Source organism: Ascaphus truei, chromosome 1 (assembly GCF_040206685.1).
Source record: "Ascaphus truei isolate aAscTru1 chromosome 1, aAscTru1.hap1, whole genome shotgun sequence".
NCBI lineage: Eukaryota > Metazoa > Chordata > Amphibia > Anura > Ascaphidae > Ascaphus > Ascaphus truei.
Window position 1 is genome coordinate 35,932,204 of NC_134483.1, and position 22,261 is coordinate 35,954,464.

A 22,261-nucleotide genomic window follows, 5' to 3' on the forward strand; every position below is an offset into this window, starting at 1 on the left:
ATAATACCATAAGACCCCCCCTGTGACTCCCTTCTTCAACAAATGTAAAGTGTATAAACTCAGTAGAATATTGTACTAATGATACAAATGACTTGCTAGTATCCATTTTTTTGTGCATATCACTGTCAACAATGGTTATCATATGCATTGTATTCCCTATCCCTCCTCTATTTCTTTCCTGTATCCCTTCCTTTTTCTTCATAAATATGGGGAAACCCAATCAAATAAAGAAACAGTTTAAAAATGTCTAGTTGTATATGCTGGATCGTTATCATTACTGTAACTTGTACATACTACACCCAACAGGGTTAATCCTCACACCCATGAATGTGACATTGTGCTCGATACTTTTTATTATTATTATGAATTGATTTCACACGCCCGGCATCATTCAGCAGAGTTCTACATCCTATCACTTCACTGCAACGTGATTTTTTTTGCCCTTCTCAAAGATGGCGACTGAAATCATTTCCGGTCAAGGGTTACGTCCAATACCGACGCCCTTTCTACGAACTTCCGGGTGCACAAAGATGGCCGTCTTTCGCGTTCAACAGCGATGTACAACATTGGTGTGACTTGTAGTAGTAATATGGCAGCCATCCGACGCTTGCCATAGTAACGTGTGGTGTGTTTGCGTGTCAGGGCAGTAAGGCTCATTGGAGAGGCAGTCTGGGTCGGTGAATCAGAACAGGGGTGAGTGCCTGCACCCGGCAGTAAGTGGGGGAGGGGCTTGCTAGCTGTCACCCATATCTCATTAACGCCTTCAAGGCAAAAGGGTAACGACTGAAGAAGTCGTCTGATGTTGACATATACGGCTATCTGGGGCAGTGTTAACCTCCCTCCCCTTTGAAAGGCAAATGGTGATCATGTGGGCCCCTCTGGCAACAAAGGCGTTAACATACATAAACTCCTGTGCCAGGAAGCATAGGCCTCTGCTCGGTATGACATGGGTTAAACTACACAGGTTTCTCTGGGGAAGAGGTTATGGCTTTTGATTACATCATGTGTGGGACCTTTTCTTACCTCTCCCATTATATGAAATACTTGCTTCCAGTGTTTCCACTTTCTGGGACATTTCTGATTTTCTGGGAATAAACGGACAAACTTCTGGAAACTGGGAAATCTGTGAACATGGACAGGGGATTTTTTTGTCTGCTCATTTGCCAGGCGCCTGTTCCATTTTCTTTCCAGAAGCCCTATATTTTCCCAATCTCCTCCTCCTTACCCAGGGTGATCCCATCCTATTTACTTACTCTGCCCACAAATGTCATATTGTCCATACTCTGATTAATTTCTAACATGACTTTCTAGGGCAGACCAGCTCTAATAGTATGCTACTGTACAAGTAGTCCTCGTTAGCCGTTTCACTTTACAACGAATGGCATATCCAACGCTTTACAATGCAACCCTAAGGGCCGTTTTTGAACACCGAAATCCGTTATCCAACGCTCACCGCCACTGATTAACATGGGACTCACTTTACAACGGTTTCACTACCAAACACTACTTTCAGAATGTCTCATTCATTTGATTTGAGTCTCACTCCTGGGAGCAGTAGGGATGGATCTGCAATTCACTTTTTAAACATTTTGAATGAGAGGGGGCTTTTGGGATGTTTAAGTTAATAGTAATTGTGAACGCCATGGATCGTTCACATAACAACAGCTGTATGTTTTTTGTTCTTAAAAAGAGCAATCCACCCTAAGCATCTTCCATTTTACAGGATGGGACTCTCGAGCTCGCCAGAGCTGAACCGCACTACTTTCAGCTCGGGGGAGGGGGGTTCCCAAGATACTGGTGAAGTTACCAGTATTACATCCTGGTTTTTAAAGGGGATTAAAATGGCCGCCCCATTAGGAAGCTACAACCAATGATGCATCAGCTTCCTATTGACTTGCGATCTGGTAGCCATTTTGTTTCCCCTGAGGGAGATCAACTTCATCTGTCAAGGGGACCACCCCCCCCGATCCCCACCCTGTAGAAAAAATGAGTGGTACAGAATGCCACTATCTTTTTATTTACAAAAAAATGTTTTTTGAGTTGGTTTTAGAAAGCCTTTTACATTTGACAGCATAAGTATTGCTTATCGTATGCGCTGCTTTTGATAGAGGTCATGAAGTGGGTTATACCCAGATGAGGCGAGTGCAGCAGCATGTCTAAAGTTACAGTAATCGGAGCGTAGTTATACGTTTTCTTTTGTGAAGATTACACCTTTGGAAGACCCGCAAAAACTGTACATCTATTTCTCCTAAACGCTAAAATTCTGCCAGATTTCAGAGGGAGGTGAATAGGAACAAAGGTAATTCAAGGGTCTGGAGATTTAGAAGAAAAGAACAAGTACCCATACAGTCAAAACAATGAACATAATTGATCAAAATGATAGATATTCAAATCATTTGTACAGAAATGTATGTTGGTAAGACTGGGGCTTTAATCACACTTCAGTGTTTGTGAAGTTTATTTACAAACAATAGCCAGCATACTGCTCCTTTACAAGGACCTTTATTTAGCAAGACTTGGTGGGATATGGCTCAACATGAAAGGTGCAACATTTTCACATGAGGCCGCAAAATACACGATATTTGCCCCTTTTCACAGCTTCGTTCTTACACAGCGTGTGTTTGTAACAAACCATGTGTTACTGTTGATTCCCCTTTAGGTCGAAGTCGGATTCAGCTGAGATGTCAATGGATGTGACCTTCCTGGGAACGGGATCGGCCTATCCCTCTCCCTGCAGAGGAGCCTCGGCAGTGGTTTTTAGGAATGAAGGAGAGTGTTGGCTGTTCGACTGTGGGGAAGGGACTCAGACTCAGTTCATGAAAAGCCCCCTTAAAGCAGGTCTGTGAGATTCAGATACCTGTTTTCCAAGCGTTCTTGGTCATCGTTTTCTCCAGTTCACTGTGTTCTGTGTTGTCAACATTTTTAGTAGAGATGAATTATGTTTATGGGGTATATTGTTTTCCAGAAAAATGATAAGATACTGCACACCAATTAATGTAAATTACAATAATGTATTGAAAAAACCCAAAATAGAATGGAATCAAAATGATACAAAATAGAAAATATTTTTGCCAAAAAGTAATATACCCCTTTGTCAGATGAAATCCATAATGAGATCCTTCTTGCAGCTGTTTAAACACCAGCCAGCTCTGACAAGAGCAGAACAGGTAAGACACCACACTGCACGTGCCAGCACACCGCACGTGCCACCACACCGCACGTGCCACCACACCGCACGTGCCACCACACCGCACGTGCCACCACACCGCACGTGCCACCACACCGCACGTGCCACCACTATTCCACCCTGTGCTACTCTTCGGTAAATCTAATTTTGAATTTTCGTGAGGTTCCGGTCACATAAGTGGGGCTTGTGATACGTCCGAACCAACCGCGCTCAATTCAAAATGAGATTTACCAAAGACAAAAGCTGCTATTGGTCTGCATACCACCTCTTGTTGGTGATATTAGTACATTAAGATTTGGTCTCCATGCTGCGCCCTACCGATACCAGTTTAGAAATGTGGATATGAGCCATGAGAGTGTGTACCCCCCACCTGTTCAACTGTCTCTCCTGTTTTGGGGATTATTCATCCTTCGATTTTGTCATGAGTTATTTATTGTGTGTGTATATACATTATTTATCAAATGTTTTACCAGAAACTGATACATTGAGCGTTACCTCTAGTTTTCATGCTTGTCCTGGGCACAGTTATGATGACAATATAAGGTTACATTAACTCAGCGGTGCGCAAACAGGGGGGGTGAGATTTGTCTGGGGGGGGCGCGGGCGGTTGCAGAGCTCCCGTGCTCTTCCCCCAGGCATTTAAATTAAATGCCGGGGGATCGCGTGAGGTCCTTGCAACTAACTTACCGGGATTCTGAAGAGCTGCAGTGACGTGTCACGTCCATCTCCATGGCAACGGGGCCAGGGGGACGCAGCTGAAAAAGTTTGCTCTCCCCTGCTCTAACTGATCAGGGTTATACATTATATTTACAGACATTGCATGGACAGTTAAAGATAATGTTATGTTATGTGCATATGTAACAGTTACAGACCAGATTAAAATGTGAGACGGCTGAAGTCGTGAAAGAATTGGTCACTTGACATAGTGAAGCTGTAGTGACCAGTTGCAATCTCTGCCTGATACTAATGTAATTTATGTATATAATAATTGTTGATTTGTTTTTTACTTTTTGATCTTTGAATATATATATGGTTTTAATTTAATTAGCATTTCTTAAATGCGATTTATGATTTTGTTGTTATTCTCTTAACTATTTTTCCTTAATTAATTATGTAACGTTTTTGCCTTGGAAAGGTTGTTTTGTATATGTTTGTCTATTCTATAATCATAATGTGTATGCCGTTGTCCTAATATGTTTTACATTTATTTCTGCAAAGCAGCCAGATTGTTGAGGCTTTGCTTAGCAATGCATTACACACATGCGGGAGAGGGAGTGTGTACGGGGATTCCACTGGTAGGAGGTGAACGTCAAGGTTGAAGCTGGAGCTTGGGGGGGCAGAGATCCTTTTAGATTGAGTAAGGGTGTGTATTGTTGAATGTTCTGACATCTGATCACTCTGTGGACGCGATTACGTCACAGGTGTGGGCGGCGCTGACTGCGTCCGCGTGATGTGAGGGGGAGGGGTTTGTTTCCCACCCTGGCTAGTATTTAAAACTGGTTGAAGGACAGACAACAGAGGGTTGTCATAAATGAATATTTTTCAGGTTGGGCTAAGGTCGCGAGTGGAGTACCTCAGGGATCGATACTGGGACCCCTGCTTTTTAACTTGTTTATTAATGACCTTGAGGTTGACATCGAGAGCAAAGTCTCCATCTTTGCTGATACTAAATTGTGTAAGGTAGTAGAATCAGAGCAGGATGTAATTTCTCTCCAGAAGGACTTGGAGAGACTGGAAACTTGGGCAGGTAAATGGCAGATGAGGTTTAATACAGATAAATGTAAAGTTATGCATTTGAGAAGCAAGAATAAACAGGCAACTTACAAATTAAATGGGGATAAATTGGGGGAATCCTTGATGGAGAAGGATTTAGGAGTGCTTGTAGACAGCAGACTTAGCAATAGTGCCCAAAGTCATGCAGTAGCTGCAAAGGCAAACAAGATCTTATCTTGCATCAAACGGGCAATGGATGGAAGGGAAGTAAAAACAAAGCACTAGTAACACCACACCTTGAATATGGAGTACAATTTTGGGCACCAATCCTAAAAAAAGACATTATGGAACTAGAGAGAGTGCAGAGAAGAGCCACCAAAATAATAAAGGGGATGGGCAATCTAACTTGCGAAGAGAGGCTAGCTAAATTAGATTTATTTACATTAGAAAAGAGGCATCTAAGGGGATATGCAGGGCAGCCAACAGAAATCATGGGGCCCAGGACAAATGAAAGGAGCAGGACCCCCCCCCCCCTCCAAACCATAGCGCACGTAAAAAAAATTTTTTAGCGCGTACCTTTTACTTAACCCCCAATATATATAAAAATATACCCCAACCCCCCCAATACATATATAAAATACACCCCCAGTACATATAAAAATCAGACTGATCTCAGGTAAGGCTGGTGGTTGTTTGGGGGGGGGAAAGGGGAGGGCGGTGTGCTGGTGGCTGCAGGGGGGGGGGTGTCGGTGGCTGTGGGGGGGGAGGTGGTGTGCTGGTGGCTGTGGCGGGGGGGCGGTGTGCTGGTGGCTGTGGCGGGGGGCGGTGTGCCGGTTGCTGCAGAGGGCCGGTTGTTGCGCGGGGGAATTGCTGGGGACTGGTGGCTGCGGGAGGGCCGTTGCTGTGGTGGGTTGCGTTGCTACGGGGGAAGGCTGTAGCTGGCAGTGCTCCTGGGTGGGGCTGGCTGGTGGCTGCGGGGGCTAGTGGTGCTGCGGGATGGGGGTGCTACAGGAGGGTGGCGGTGTTATGGGGGAGCAGTGACTGTGGGGGGTGGCGGTGCTGCGTGGGCTGGTGTTGCTGCGGGGAGGTGGTGGTCCTGTGGGGGGGGGCGGTCCTGCAGGGGGGGCGGCAGTGCTGCGGGGGGTGGCCAGTGGCTGCAGGGGGCAGTGACTGCTGGGGGCCTGGCGGCATGTCACAGCAAAATGCCGCAGGCCCCCTCTGCAAGCACCTGTCTATCCCACGCTGCTGCTCGCATGCGCGCCGGGCCTCCCTCTCACGCCGGCGTGCCGGAAGCTTAGCCTAGCTGACTTCCGGCGCTTCCGTCAGCAAGACCCGGCACCGGGTGCAGCCACACTGCGGTTTTTTTTTCATCCTCAGACACCAGGGGGCCTGGGCGGCCGGGCCTTTTGACTTACAGGGCCCGGGACGCCAACACCGGCAGTCCCCCCCTATTGGCGGGCCTGACCGGGATCATTGATTGAGCAAGGCAAGGAGGTAAAATAAATTGTAATTTATTTCAGGAAAAGACATACACACAATGTAACACAATTTGCACAGTTAACACATTTAATGGGAATGGGGCTAACGAATAAACTTGTCCTTTAAACGAAATTCACAAAAATGACCTCTGTAGGAGCCCTTTCCAATGTCCGGGAGGTACTCGCGAAAGTCCTGGAACTGATTTCGGCATGCAATGCCAGCTGCGACCGCTATGTTCTCAAAAAGTAGGATTTAGAAGATTTTCTGACTCAAAATCTTTGAAGCCGGCTCGCGTCTATTCAGCACAGAGCATCTTTGAATCTACCGGTTGGTTTGGCGTTTGGAATCTGCGATCCTGATTGGCTGCAAGGCTCCTTATGCGTTTTAGTGTCCCATTCACAAACTTCTACAGCCTATCAGAGCGTTGGAATTTTCCTGCCAGACAATCACCAATTTGCCAGTATTATAATACCGGGAGGGCACCTTTTCTGGGTCTGGGTTTTGCAAATGGTGGCAAGATAGCCCTGTGTTAGCCCAGGATGCTGGTACTCAGGCAGAACTGCAGTACCCCTCCTGTTCTAACACCTTGGCATCCCTGAGGCTTTCAAGTCCGGACTCCGCACAGACCCTCGGAATCCATGACTTGGAAATCCCACAGTTCATTCACAGGTTATCAGTACATATACCTATTAAAAATAACTCTTTAATAAAATATACTGTGTCCTTTATCTTGTGTGATAGAAATGTGTAAATCCCTATTCTGGTTTCAGGGATGGAGTGAGGGGATATACTGCCTACACTCACTAGCCTCATTCTTGGCACACTCTAGATATATCCTTTTAAACTTTTTACACACAAGAAATCACTCTCGGCTTTATTATATAGCTGGAGCATCCCCTGAACCCCTAAACTAGGTTCAGGGTACCTGGGCATGTATTTGGGCACCGCCCTTTATCCTAGGGATCCCCTGTATGGTTGCATGTATGCATTAACCCTTTCATGCCCCATTTACCTTGTCTGGATTATGCTGCAGCAGGAATCCTGTCTGTGAATCGTAAGAACGTTTTCAGGGTTGAAGTTTGCCCGGAGCAATGTGCTTGGTTGTTTCCGAGAATCTCACTCGATTCCCGGATCCAACTTTTGGGGTATCCCATAACTCCGGAACCCCGATACATAGACACATTCTGTGAAGACTTTCTCCCACAAACCCACCCTGAAGCTATACAGTCTAGACATCTCCTGGTCCCAGCACCCCGAGAAAGGCAAAACACAGGAAAATCTTTAATTTCGCATAATTTGCACACAGTCACAGCAATGCGTTTCTGACATCTAGGTCCAAGAGCTGACACTCTAGAGTCTAGGACCTCAAACACAGTTCAGGGGTAACCAAGCCGGCTTAACCTTTAATAGTGAGCCTGGTTAACCCCTTCACCGTCACTCAGGGGGTTCTGGTCTGTTTCTCGGGAAGCAGGGGGGTCGGAGGTCTGTATCTCGGGAAGCGGGGTCGGATGTCTGTATTTCGGGAAGCAGGGGGATCGGAGGGTCTGTATCTCGGGAAGCAGGGGGATCAGAGGGTCTGTATCTCGGGAAGCAGGGGGATCGGAGGTCTGTATCTCGGAAAGCAGGGGGATCTCGGAGGTCTGTATCTCGGGAAGCAGGGGGTCGGATGTCGGTATCTCGGGAAGCAGGGATCGGAGGTCTTTATCTCGGGAAGCAGGGGGTCGGATGTCTGTATCTCGGGAAGCAGGGGGTCGGGGAGGTCTGTATCTCGGAAGCAGGGGGTCGGGGAGGTCTGTATCTCGGAAGCAGGGGGTCGGAGGTCTGTATCTCGGGAAGCAGGGGGTCGGATGTCTGTATCTCGGGAAGCAGGGGGTCCGAGGTCTGTATCTCAGGAAGCAGGGGGGTCGGAGGTCTGTATCTCGGGAAGCAGGGGGTCGGGGAGGTCTGTATCTCGGAAGCAGGGGGTCGGAGGTCTGTATCTCGGGAAGCAGGGGGTCGGATGTCTGTATCTCGGGAAGCAGGGGGTCGGATGTCTGTATCTCGGGAAGCAGGGGGTCGGGGAGGTCTGTATCTCGGAAGCAGGGGGTCGGGGAGGTCTGTATCTCGGAAGCAGGGGGTCGGAGGTCTGTATCTCGGGAAGTAGGGGGGTCGGATGTCTGTATCTCGGGAAGCAGGGGGTCCGAGGTCTGTATCTCAGGAAGCAGGGGGGTCGGAGGTCTGTATCTCGGGAAGCAGGGGGTCGGGGAGGTCTGTATCTCGGAAGCAGGGGGTCGGAGGTCTGTATCTCGAAAGCAGGGGGTCGGAGGTCTGTATCTCGGGAAGCAGGGGGGTCGGATGTCGGTATCTCGGGAAGCAGGGGGTCGGAGGTCTTTATCTCGGGAAGCACGGGGTCGGATGTCGGTATCTCGGGAAGCAGGGGGACGGATGTCGGTATCTCGGGAAGCAGGGATCGGAGGTCTGTATCTAGGGAAGCAGGGAGTCGGAGTTCTGTATCTCGGGAAGCAGGTGGGTCGGAGGTCTGTATCTCAGGAAGCAGGGGGGGTGGAGGTCTGTATCTCGGGAAGCAGGGGTCGGAGGTCTGTATCTCTGGAAGCAGGGGGGTCGGAGGTCTGTATCTCTGGAAGCAGGGGGTCTGAGGTCTATCTCGGGAAGCAGGGGGTCGGAGGTCTGTATCTCGGGAAGCAGGGGGTCGGAAGTCTGTATCTCGGGAAGCAGGGGGTCGGAGGTCTGTATCTCGGGAATCAGGGGGGTCGGAGGTCTGTATCTCTGGAAGCAGGGGGTCGGAGGTCTGTATCTCGGGAAGCAGGGGGGTCGGAGGTCTGTATCTTGGGAAGCAGGGGGTCGGAGGTCTGTATCTCAGGAAGCAGGGGGATCGGAGGTCTGTATCTCGGGAAGCAGGGAGTCCCCTGAGCTGAAATGAATGATGTTCAGCTCCCTGCTTTAAACTTATATAAATACATAATAATAATAATAAAAAGCGCAAGAATTGCTCCTTTTAAGAGCTGCTAGGAAGGCACAGACAGAGACCGCTTCTCTGGGACTTCTCCGTGCAGCTATTACAGACTGGTGACTGGCCCAGCAGAATTAACCCTACGGTGGGTGCCATTCCGAAGCAGAGGCCCCCGCAGTGTTAATCCTACCGGGCCGTGATCGCACGCAGCTGCACTGTGGTCCGGAGGTCGTGCATAAACGCAGCACCGAGGACGGTAAGTCTGGCTACATCTGTACCCCATTCAATGTAAAAAACTTGCCCCACAGAAGGACCATGCAGACTGCATTCTGGAGGAAGCTCTCCACCTTTCTCGGTGTCAGATCAGATAGAAAAGCAGAGAGCAGAGGAGAGAGAGCAGAGGAAGGAGAGGAGAGGCAGAGCAGAGAGCAGTGGGCTGACTCACATTAAAATGACCCCTGGGTCCTGCTGCTTGTCGGATTTTTATACTGTTCAGTAGAACTGGCCCAAATAACAAAAATCAAGACGGCCTCACAGGGAAATTGCCCTACTACCACCCAGGCTAGCCAGTCACTACCACCTAGGCTGCCTGTCACTACCACCCAGGCCAGCCAGTCACTACCACCCAGGCTAGCCAGTCACTACCACCTAGGCTGCCTGTCACTACCACCCAGGCCAGCCAGTCACTACCACCCGGGCCAGCCAGTCACTACCACCCGGGCCAGCCAGTCACTACCACCCGGGCCAGCCAGTCACTACCACCCAGGCCAGCCAGTCACTATCACCCAGGCTGCCAGTCACTACCACCCAGGCCAGCCAGTCACTACCACCCAGGCCAGCCTGTCACTACCACCCAGGCCAGCCAGTCACTACCACCCGGGCCAGCCAGTCACTACCACCCGGGCCAGCCAGTCACTACCACCCGGGCCAGCCAGTCACTACCACCCAGGCCAGCCAGTCACTATCACCCAGGCTGCCAGTCACTACCACCCAGGCCAGCCAGTCACTACCACCCAGGCCAGCCAGTCACTACCACCCAGGCCAGCCAGTCACTACCACCCAGGCTAGCCAGTCACTACCACCCAGGCCAGCCAGTCACTACCACCCAGGCCAGCTAGTCACTACCACCCAGGCCAGCCAGTCACTACCACCCAGGCTAGCCAGTCACTACCACCCAGGCCAGCCAGTCACTACCACCCAGGCCAGCCAGTCACTACCACCCAGGCCAGCCAGTCACTACCACCCAGGCCAGCCAGTCACTACCACCCAGGCCAGCCAGTCACTACCACCCAGGCCAGCCAGTCACTACCACCCAGGCCAGCCAGTCACTACCACCCAGGCCAGCCTGTCACTACCACCCAGGCCAAGGCTGAAGTGGAGCAGTTTTTAGAAGTGAAACTTCTTTAGTGGCACCTCATTCGTGATGGGGCAAAAATGGATTGTGGAGACAGAAATGAAACGGATGTGACGTCAGTGCTGGCAGTTGAGGCCGGGCTGTGTTCTGGCTCAGCCCGACCCCAACACTGATATCACACCCGCTCCACAAATCAGATGCAGCGGAGGCGATAGCCGGCGGCGCCGCTCCTAATGGCCACCGCACCCCCCACACAGCCGCTGACATGCGGCGGCGGCGATAGCCGCCGGCGCCACTCATAACGGCCGCCGTTCCCCGCCTACTGCCGTGCCACGCATGCGCGATGGCGCCAGTGACTCCAATCACCACGGGAGTGGGGAGGGGGTGGCGCGCAGCCGCTATCTGCCCCCGGCGGGTGCATGTGCCGCGCATGCGCGCACAGACGTTATCGTGCGCTCCTGGCTCCTGCTCGGGTAAAGTGGGAAGCGGGGGGGTTTGAGCGCGCCGCTTCCCACGCATACGGCGGGTCCGGTGCGGCCGCGTCTCAACCTTCCCCCACCCCTCTCCCCCCAATTACCACCTCTATTCCTCCCCCCACACCCCCCCACCGGCATCATGGTGTTCTTCCCCGGGGGGGGGCCGTCACACTCACATGGGCCTCCTCGCCGTATGTGCCGTCCTCCCTGCCCTGATCCCCGGCACTGCGGGGCAACACAACCTGTGCCCATCCCTCCTCCTACCACACTGCTCTGCCGCCGTGCTCGCAGGTGCAGGGGGTGATCGGAGGTGCAGGGGGTGAGGGGAGGTGCAGGTGAGGAGGTGAAGGGGGGTGATGTGAGGAGGTGAAGGGGGGTGATGTGAAGGGGGGTGATGTGAGGAGGTGAAGGGGGGTGATGTGAGGAGGTGAAGGGGGGTGATGTGAGGAGGTGAAGGGGGGGTGATGTGAGGAGGTGAAGGGGGGGTGATGTGAGGAGGTGAAGGGGGGGTGATGTGAGGAGGTGAAGGGGGGTGATGTGAGATGCAGGGGGGTGATGTGAGGTGCAGGGGGGTGATGTGAGGTGCAGGGGGGGTGATGTGAGGTGGGGGGGTGATGTGAGGTGGAGGGGGGGGAGGTGAGGTGCAGGGAGGTGATGTGAGGTGCAGGGAGATGATGTAAGGTGCAGGGGGGTGATGTGAGGTGCAGGGAGATGATGTGAGGTGCAGGGGGTTGATGTGAGGTGCAGGGGTTTGATGTGAGATGCAGGGGGGTGATGCGAGGTGCAGGGGGGTGATGCGGGGTGCAGGGGGGTGATGCGAGTTGCAGGGGGGTGATGCGAGTTGCAGGGGCATATGCGAGGTGCAGGGGCATATGCGAGGTGCAGGGGCATATGCGAGGTGCAGGGGCATATGCAAGGTGCAGGATGGGTGCGCATACATCACACACGCACACACACAGTCACACGCGCACACACACAGTCACACGCGCACACACACAGTCACACGCGCACACACACAGTCACACGCGCACACACACAGTCACACGCGCACACACACAGTCACACGCGCACACACACAGTCACACGCGCACGCACAGTCACACAGTCACACGCACACACACAGTCACACGCACACACACACAGTCACACGCACACACACACAGTCACACGCACGAGGAATTCATGCTTATTGCAAATAGCTAATACAGGGGATGTGTGCCGAGCACGCACATTCTAAGTCCAAATTTATTTGCGTTTTGTCAAAGAAATTGTATTTTGATTTTTAATTAAAACATCACAAACACAATTTCTGTGACAAAAGTCAAAGAAGTTTCACTTACTATGCGCGTGCACAGCACACACAGCTTTTTTTTGTCCCAGAACGGCAACACTTTTGCATTGATAAAGCGGCCTTCATGTATCAAAGAAATTTGATATGTAAAAAAAACAAAATCCCATTGAAATCACCAGGATTTGTTTTCCTTAATACATATGGTGCAATTGTTTTTGCCCCCGAATTGCACTATTGTTGCCAGATTCCAATCCTTCGAAGTGTGGAAACACCTCCAATATCCAGCAGGGGGGAATCGGAGCGGGGGGGAATCGGAACATGGGGGAGGTGAATCGTAACAGGGGGAGGTGAATCGTAACAGGGGGGAGGTGAATCGTAACAGGGGGGAGGTGAATCGTAACAGGGGGGAGGTGAATCGTAACAGGGGGGAGGTGAATCGTAACAGGGGGGAGGTGAATCGTAACGGGGGAGGTGAATCGTAACGGGGGAGGTGAATCGTAACGGGGGAGGTGAATCGTAACGGAGGAGGTGAATCGTAACGGGGGAGGTGAATCGTAACGGGGGGGAATCGAAACGGGGGGGGAATCGGAACGGGGTGGGAATCGGAACAGGGGGGTGGGAATCGGAACAGGGGGGGGGGAATCGGAACGGGGGGGGGAATCGGAACAGGGGGGGGGAATCGGAACGGGGGGGAATCGGAACAGGGGGGGGGGAATCGGAACAGGGGGGGGGGAATCGGAACAGGGGGGGGGGAATCGGAACAGGGGGGGGAATCGGAACAGGGGGGGGAATCGGAACGGGGGGATTGGAGCAGGGGGGGGGAAACGGAGCAGGAGGGCAAGGGGGAAGCAAAGCAGGCATGGAGCAGTACTCACCTGACTTGCTCCATGCAGGAAAGGGTGGGCCTCGCTATGCAAGCTCAGATAGAGCTTGTTGTGGGCCCCAAAAAAATTCTGGCAGCGCGCCAGCCAATCAGGAGAGGGGGGAGGTTTTTTTTGTTTTTTCCTTTGAAGAGACGCGCGCTGCCTGGCACATTGCGAGCGCGCTAAATCCTGTCATCCCGCGACAGGATTTACCAAGGGGCACGGCCGCGCAGGGGGGCAGGGCCCCCTGACTCACGGGGCCCGGGACGCCAGTACCCCGTCCCCCGCTGTTGGCGGCCCTGGGGATATGATAACTATATACAAATATATTCGCGGACAGTACAAGGAGCTTTCAAAATAACTATCCCACGGCCAGTACAAAGGACTCGGGGCCATCCCTTAAGGTTGGAGGAAAGAAGATTTTTACCAGCCACAAAGGAAAGGGTTCTTTACAGTAAGGGCAGTTAAAATGTGGGATTCATTACCCATGGAGACTGTGATGGCAGATACATTAGATTTGTTCAAAAAAAAGTTATCTTTTTAGAAAGGAAATGTATACAGGGATATACCAAATAAGTATACATGGGAAGGATGTTGATCCAGGGATTAATCCGGTTGCCAAATCTTGGAGTCAGGAAGGAATTTATTTTTCCCCTTATGAGATATCATTGGATGATATTTCACTGGGGTTTTGTGTTTGCCTTCCTCTGGATCAATAAGGAAGTATACATATAGGATAAAGTATCTGTTGTCTAAATTTAGCATAGGTTGAACTTGATGGACGCATGTCTTTTTTTCAACCTCATCTACTATGTAACTATGTAAACAGCTGCAAGAAGGATTACATTGTGGGGGGTATCTGACGAAGGGACTGTACCCCAAAATGTTATGCCAGTCCTCACCCCAAGGGTACTTTGCTACACTGTATGTAATATTGTTATAGCATATTGCTTTTTGTCAAAAATATTTGTTATTCCATTTTGTGTTTTTTTATACTGCGTTATATATATTGGTGTGCAGTCTCTTGTCTGTTTTCTAGTGTTCTTATTAGGTGGTCGGGGGTTTCCCACATTACACTTGCACCCACTTTATTATTATTATTTATTATTATTAATAATAATGATTAATATACCCATCTTTTGTTAGAGATGTTCCTTTTTTTCCCCCATTCCTTTTTCCCTATGTATATTGTTTTCCACCCATGGGCATTTAATATGGCTGCTTCTGACGGCAAAGCCTATAGGAAGGCCCTACATAATTTTAGAACCTTGGAGATAGATGAACGACGCTGCGATAAGATCCATAGTTTTCCAGAATATATGCACTTAGAAAATATAATATTTTATAAAAAAATTTATGCCATGCCAAATCCAGGAAAGGATATTTTTATTTATACCATTAGATCAGTGTTTCCCAACTCTACTCCCCAGGGAACCCCAACAGGTCAGGTCTTAAGGATATCCCTGCTTCAGCACAGGTGGCTCAGTCAAAATGACTGAGCCGCTGATTGACCCACCTGTGCTGGAGCAGGGATAGCCTTAAGACCTGACCTGTTGGGGTTCCCTGAGGACTGGAGTTGGGAAACACTGCAATAGATAGTTACATAGTAGATAAGGTTGAAAAAAAGACATTTGTCCATTGAGTCCAAACTATGTTAAATTTAGTCAGTTGAGATACTAATCCTATATTTGTATTTATGTTGATCGTGAGGAAGGCAAAAAAAAAAAAGTCCAGTAAAACAATTGCAAATTATGTCTCATAAAAGGAAAAAACAAAGTTAATTCCTGACTCCAGTAATAGCAATTTGATTTCTCCCTTGATCAACATCCTTCCCATGTTTCATTTATTCAGTATATCCCTGCATACCGTCACTTTCTAAAACTAGGTCTAACCTTTTTCTTAAAGATATCTGTTGTATCTGCCAACTCGGTCTACATGGATAGGAAATTCCACATTTTAACTACCCTTATTGTAAAGAAAAGTTTACTTTCCTGCTGGTGCATGCTCCTTCCAATATTAAGATTTGACAGTCATTTGTACTGTCCTTTGGATGAAAATGGTAAATAGTTATCATATCCCCTCCTTGACATCTCTTTTCTAATGTAAACACACTTAATTTGGATATCTTTTTTTCATAAATTAGACCTTCCATCTTCTTAAATAATTTGGTGTCTCTTCTCTGCAGTTTTTCCCGTTCCAAATTACCCCGTTTTATGCATAACGGTATCCTATTACACTTTGCTGCTACTGTCTGACATTGGGCACTATTGCTAAGTGAGCCGTCTACTAGCACTCTTAAATCCTTTTCTATTAAGGATTGGTCTAATGGTGTCCCATTTAGTTTGTAGGTAGCATGATTATTCTTGCCCCCTAAATGTATAACCGTACTTTTATCAGCCTCATCTTCAATTTACCCAGCAAAGCTTCCAGTTCATTTGTAGAGAAATTACATCCTGCTCTGATTTTACTACCTTAAAGTGTTAATCCATGCTGGAACATTGAAATTTGTATTTACATATCATTGAAGCAGGGGGTCTCCTTAGCTTCATTAATTTCTGCTCCGGGGACCCCCTGCTTCCTGAGATACTTATCTCCATAATAGGTGCTAGAAGTCGCTCTCCTCGGCTTCCAGTGATCACGTAATGCAAACCTCCAGCTCCCTGCGGGCCAATAGGAAGCCACAACATCATCGACGCGCCTTCCTATTGGCCCATGTGACGCAGGAGTTTTACACCTGAAAGCCCAGTTTGCTCAGCTGGAGCGGCTACCGTCACCTACTCTGGAGGCAAGTATCTTCGCAATCAGGGGGTCCCCGGAGCTGTAATTAATGAGGTTTAGCTCTGGAGACCCCTCCGCTTTAATGCTATATAAATAATAACATTTAAAAAAGTCTTAAATTTTTTTTCGTATGAATTGCTTTTTTTTTTGTTTTGTTTCAAATAATTTTATTGAGTTTTACAGCATATGTTAAAACGATATCTTACAGTAGCATTCAGTTACAGTTGCATAGGATCACCTCTACATATCTGCTTCTAACATTTCTTGCTTCCAGTAATCAGCAGATACACAAGTGCGGTCTTAGCGATCCTCCTGGCCGATCCAAGCAACCGGGCTATATCATTGCTGTCTATTAGACTTAGATATGGGAACGGACAGACAAAAAAACAAGATTGCTCCTTTTAATGTAGTGTCATAAGTAAAGATGGAGACTTTGCTCTTTATACCAACCTCGAGGTTATTAATAATTTGAAAAGCAGTGATCCTTGAGGTACTCCACTTACAATTTTAGCCCAATTTGAAAAAGTTCCATTTATAACAACTCTGCTATCTATCCTTCTACCAGGATAGTACATATTTTCACCCAGACAAGTTTCCCTTCTGAGTACACTTACCTTTGCAAAATCTAAGTAGACCACATCAACTGCATTACCTTTGTCTAAATTCCTATTTAATTTCTCAAAGAAACCAGTAAAGTTAGTTTGGCACGACCTATCTGATTGTGATATATAGACGTACAGTATCAACGCCGGGAATATCAGCTAGTTATAGATAATCTCAAGATAATGTCTGTATTTTACAGTTGCATTGCAATCCATATTTATCATAACCTAATCAGGTATTTCTATTTTATTTTAACCCTTTGAATGCCCCATGAAGTGCCTTGCTCATTATAAAGAGCCAGCAACCTAAATGCTAATTTTCATGGGGAGATTGTAGTGGTGACCGCGATTGGAATGTAAGTGGAGTATCCTCCACTTCCCTTCCATCCTGTGGCACCTGCGCGCTATCCCATGGTTGAGTGGTGGAAAGCCAGTGGCACTCGGGTGCTTCTGGCACTTGAAGTATTAATAGAGTTTATAGGAAATGTAATCCCAAACTTAAAGTGATGCTATCAGAGATTTTGTTTTACCATGTGCTGCCCGTTTGCTTATTAAACGTTTATGACCTGCATACATCACAGCTGTTACCAGCTTTGCTGAAATCAGCAGGTGTAACCCTTACAAGAAGCAAAGGGGATAAAAAACATTACGGTTTCAGAAAACTTGTTGTTGAGATCGGATGAAATGGTAATGAAAAAGGATTTAGTTGCAACTGTTTGATTTAAGCAACTTTTATTTTTCCGGGTATAGAATGTTCCCCACTTCTAAAAATGGACCCTGCCCACACTGTTTATTTACATTAAATGTCTCTGTAAACTTCTAGCTTTCTATTATGGAAAATATCTTTGAGTTGGTCTTGTTGACATTGTCCAAAGTATCCAAGTTCAATGTATCAGTCAAAGAAAAAAGGCCACAAACTATATTACTTTACGTAAAATATTTGTTATGCTTTCCCCCCCAGGTAGAATAACAAAGATTTTCATAACGCACCTTCATGGAGATCATTTATTTGGACTTCCTGGTCTTCTCTGCACAGTGAGTCTCCAGGTTGGCTCTACCTTAACTAAACAACCTGTTGACATCTATGGCCCAGTCGGACTGAGAGATTTCGTCTGGAGAAGTCTGGAAGTGTCTCACTCGCAGCTGGTATTCCCATACTTTGTCCATGAATTGATACCTTCACAAGACCAGTGCCCAGCAGAAGAGTTCAAGGACTTGTCTATGTTTGGAAGAGAGAGTGGTCCTGTTGGTCAGGAGCAGGGACGGACAATTTACGAGGATCCTGAAGATAGTTCCTATATGTTGTTTGACAATGAACAGTTCATAGTGAAAGCTTTTAAACTTTTTCATCGCATACCATCCTTCGGGTTTGTAATTGAAGAGCGAGAACGGCCAGGCAAACTCAACGTACAGAAGCTAAGAGATCTTGGTAATGTTTTGTTCAATGCTTACTGTATTAATTTTGACCATTACTTGTGTAGTCTTTCATAAATGCCTATAACTCATATAACCATATTAAAAGGAATATTCCACCACATTTATTTACTTTTTAAAAGGTATGAAGCAGGGGGTCTCCGAAGCTGCACCATGTTACTTTCAGCTCTGGGGACCCCTGCTTCCCGAAATACATACCTCCTGAAGGTGCTGCCTGCACCTTATGCAGATTTAAAGCTCCCATGTCATGCGGCCCAATAGGAAGCTGCGATGGATGACTCTGCGGCTTCCTATTGTCTCCACTGCCGTGGGACATTTTAAATCTCCATATTCTTCACCCAGCCAGGGATGCTACCGGCGGCACCTATGGAGGCAAATATCTCGGAGAAACAGAACAACCGCAAAACAACCACCAATGGTGAAATAAATGTGCAATGACTATAAATGTGATAATGGTCCCAATCCAGGACTATAAATATTAAAATGTACACATGTAGCATCTTGTATGTATCAGCAGCCACAGCACGTGCTGGTGAATTGCGGACCAAGAGTCGGGCGTTCACTCTGTGATAAAAACAAACGTTTTATCTCACAGCATGGGAGATGAACACCTACAGTTTTCATCCACAATTTATGCTATATTGTGTAGCTGTGTAGCACTATATTTTTTCTTTTTATTTCACGTGTTCCTTGAGCCGAGTTTGCTCCCTGATTCTGCTGCTAAAGCACCCCGAAAAACAGGGGGTCCGCAGTGCTCAAATTAACACTGTTAAGCTCTGGAGACCATCGGATTCATACCTGGGGGGGGGGGGATATTTATCAATATCATTGATAAATTAATTATTCAACATATTCAATAATGGGAAGTCAGGGAATGCGCATACTTGTTCAAGAATATAAAAAGGAGGAGCAGAAATAGAAAATGGTCGATTTTTGTTTTAGAGCAAGAAAAGGCCAAATCATTGATATAGCTTCTCTAAGTCTCCGATGTTTGTTGAAATTTACAGCAACATTTCTTGAAAGGCCCCTAATATGTCACATTTTGTTCATATGATTTCTGTTCCCCATAAACCATTATTTTTCGATTTTGTGTCGAGGGTGACGTTCTATACCACATGGCAGCTATGGAGCATCTGATGGCAAAATACACATGAGAAATGAATTTGTTTTCATGATTACTTATACCTTGTACAGGTCTACTCAGCAGAGCTGCCCTACGGTCTAGTGGGATACCACCAGAAAATATATATTTTTAATTACGTTGTGAACGTCATTCCATAGTGGTGAAATATTAGGACCACAGGTTAAAAAAGGAACCAGTTTGGCTAAAGCCCCTGTAAAATTGGGGATGGGGTTTAATGAAGAACAGAGTATAACCTGACCGGGGTTGGGGTATCATCGATAGAACAGTTTGAATGTGTTTACAGATTTGAGATTTTTAGCTTCAAACATCTCTTTCCAATTCTCTATATCACAGTTATAATTTAGTGAAAAGGTAAGTACAGGCAGTCCTCGGTTATCCGACACAATGTGTTACTCAAAATGGCGTTGTATAGCGAAACGTTGTAAAGCGAAACACGTTTTCCCATAGGAACACTGTTTAAATGAAAGGTTCCGTTCCTGAAGGCATTTTTAACACTAAAATACACCAATTATTTTATGCAGACAATAAGATATGCAGCACGCACATAAATTATATAGTGTATATACTGTATTATATATAATATAACATAATAAATAATATATTATGGTATAATATAATATTATATAGTATAATATTATATATATACGCTCTTACAACGCTTTGCAACGTTGTTTATGTGAATGTGTATATATATACACACATACACAACGCTGCAAAGCGTCGTAAGAGCGTTGGATAAGCCATTTTGGCGTTGTAAAAATGAATACAGGTATGCATTGCATAGCGTTGGATAAGCCATTCGTTGTAAAGCGAAGCGTTGTAAAACGAGGACTGCCTGTATATATTAAAGGGTGAGCAATTTCGTGAAGGTAAGTTTAACATGTAAACTTTGAAAGAAAATGAGCGAAATATCTGCACTGATGGAGTTAATTACATTTTCTGAGTTTGTGATAACGACTGAATCCGTACTTGGGAGGCCAATATCTTTTGTAAGAGCAACAGCACATTTTGTTTTACAGCCATAGGAGACTGATCCACCATGTCTTAAAATCCAATGGTGCTAATCCATAAAGTCTGGAGCAGCAAAAAGAGGCGTCAATATAGATTTCTTTCTAGTGAGGTTATGTTTTAGGTGTATTGAGTCCCACTATCTTAATGAGACAAAGTAAAATGTCCAACCTTTTTTACAGGTTTTCAATTAGATGCCAATGAGAATTTTAAATGTTTTTAAATTGTGAATGTGCTACAGTTTGAGAGGGCTTTACTCCCCCAGCTCCACTTCAATGTGATGTTTACCCAAATAATGAATCCCTACTTTGTTTTCTTCAATATAAAAAGTAGACCTTGCATATTCATCATATGGCTCTGTGCCCCATAAATCATTACAAGTGAAAACTAGCATGGCGTTAGCAAAGCACTCGGAGAAACGTCGGTTTTCATATAATAGTGCGGTTCTGATAGTGATGTTAATACTGTATGTATTTTTCTTGGTACATTTTCAGTCGTACTGAAACTCTTAATTTTCATTTGCTCTTTTCTTGAAAGGATTATGCTCACCTGTATTCAGTAACAGCACCATTATGGGGGTTATTGCATTTCAACCAATGACGTGATCAGATACATTTTACACTAAACTGCATTGTGAAACAAAAATATGTTTGTGTATTTTAGTCCTAAGGTTATAGGAGCTTCCGCTTGCAAATAATGTGGAAAATACAAGTTGCTGGTATTTGTTCTTTATCTGGATTGTGTTGCATATCTGTGGGAGATATACCTTAATCCACACATTTTTGTTTCCTCAACACTAGGTATTCAGCCTGGTCCTGTATGCGGAAAGCTAAAAAATGGAGTTACAATCGTTCTAGAAAGCGGAGTAACAATCTCCCCTTCTGATGTCTTAGAAGACCCTGTTCCTGGTAGGAAAGTCTGTATCTTGGGGGACTGCTCCGGCACTGTGGGAGTAGGAGGCGCCAGACTTTGCTACGAAGCTGACCTTTTGATCCATGAAGCTACATTAGATGACAGCCAAATGGACAAAGCCAAGGAGCATGGGCACAGCACGCCCAAAATTGCTGCAGAGTTTGCAAACCTGTGTAGAGCTAAGAAGCTGGTTCTGACTCACTTCAGTCAAAGATATAAACCACCTGATATGGTTACGGAAGGGGACGATGATGTCGCGGTACTGAAGAAGCAAGCGGAAAGTGCACTTATCCGCCAGGACGTGGTTTTAGCGGAAGACTTTATGACTGTTGAAATTCCAGTAAAAAAACAAAAATGAGTATTTTTCTTCACACGATTTATCTGGGACCAGGACAAACCTGCGCCACAGAAAAATGGGTTTTATGAAAGAAGTGGCAAAAGGAAAAAATGTATGAGACTTTTATTGAAGATAAAGAAGATGTTGGTTAGGGAAGGGTGATGGTGGAAGGAGAGTTGGTAACATTTGTACAATGTTGTGTTTTTATTCAGTTTTTTGTAAGGTAATGATGGGTGCATTTTTCTTATTATTGTAATGTTATGATTTGAGACTGAATAAATGAAATAATCTATTTAAAACCTAGATTAAAATAATGATCAGGTGCCTGTCGTTTTCCCTTTAATCTACTGACAAATATGCACTTGACTCTAAGCGACGTTCCCTTCGGTCATAGAATGTGACACATAATCAAGATAAAGTGCTGGTCATACCTCACATTGCTGCTTCACAGGAATCAAGGACAATCTCCCATCACATGCATTAGTGGGATGAGGTCATATCATGAGGCAGTTGTTACTGCAGGCAGATCTCTATGGCAGGTCATGTTTGTAATGTAATCTGTCTCCGGATCAATATCATAGGAATTAAATATAGCACAAAGACACTATGGTTTTAAAGAGTGGGACAATAGCTTCAGCAGCAGCAGCAGCGTGTGTACATTTTCAGTGCTATATCTTTCATATTTAATCTTTAACGCAGGCTGTGCTGAAAAGCTGTGTAATAGGAGGTCCAT

The 22,261-nt window shown here is 46.6% G+C and overlaps 1 protein-coding gene across 2 annotated transcripts; it reads left to right on the plus strand.

The window, feature by feature from the left end:
- Nucleotides 1-531: 531 nt before the first annotated feature.
- ELAC1 (elaC ribonuclease Z 1) lies at nucleotides 532-21,840 on the plus strand. Of its 2 annotated transcripts, none has more exons than XM_075586347.1 (4): nucleotides 532-693; nucleotides 2,660-2,838; nucleotides 17,655-18,122; nucleotides 21,080-21,839. In XM_075586347.1, the coding sequence occupies exons 2-4, from the start codon at nucleotides 2,682-2,684 to the stop codon at nucleotides 21,547-21,549; spliced, it is 1,095 nt and encodes a 364-aa protein (XP_075442462.1). In that variant the 5' UTR covers nucleotides 532-693; nucleotides 2,660-2,681; the 3' UTR covers nucleotides 21,550-21,839. The 2 variants fall into 2 exon arrangements, with proteins under 2 accessions (XP_075442462.1, XP_075442471.1); XM_075586356.1 differs by lacking the exon at nucleotides 532-693 and adding an exon at nucleotides 2,065-2,299 and having other exon boundaries at nucleotides 21,080-21,840.
- The last annotated feature ends 421 nt before the right edge of the window (nucleotides 21,841-22,261 follow it).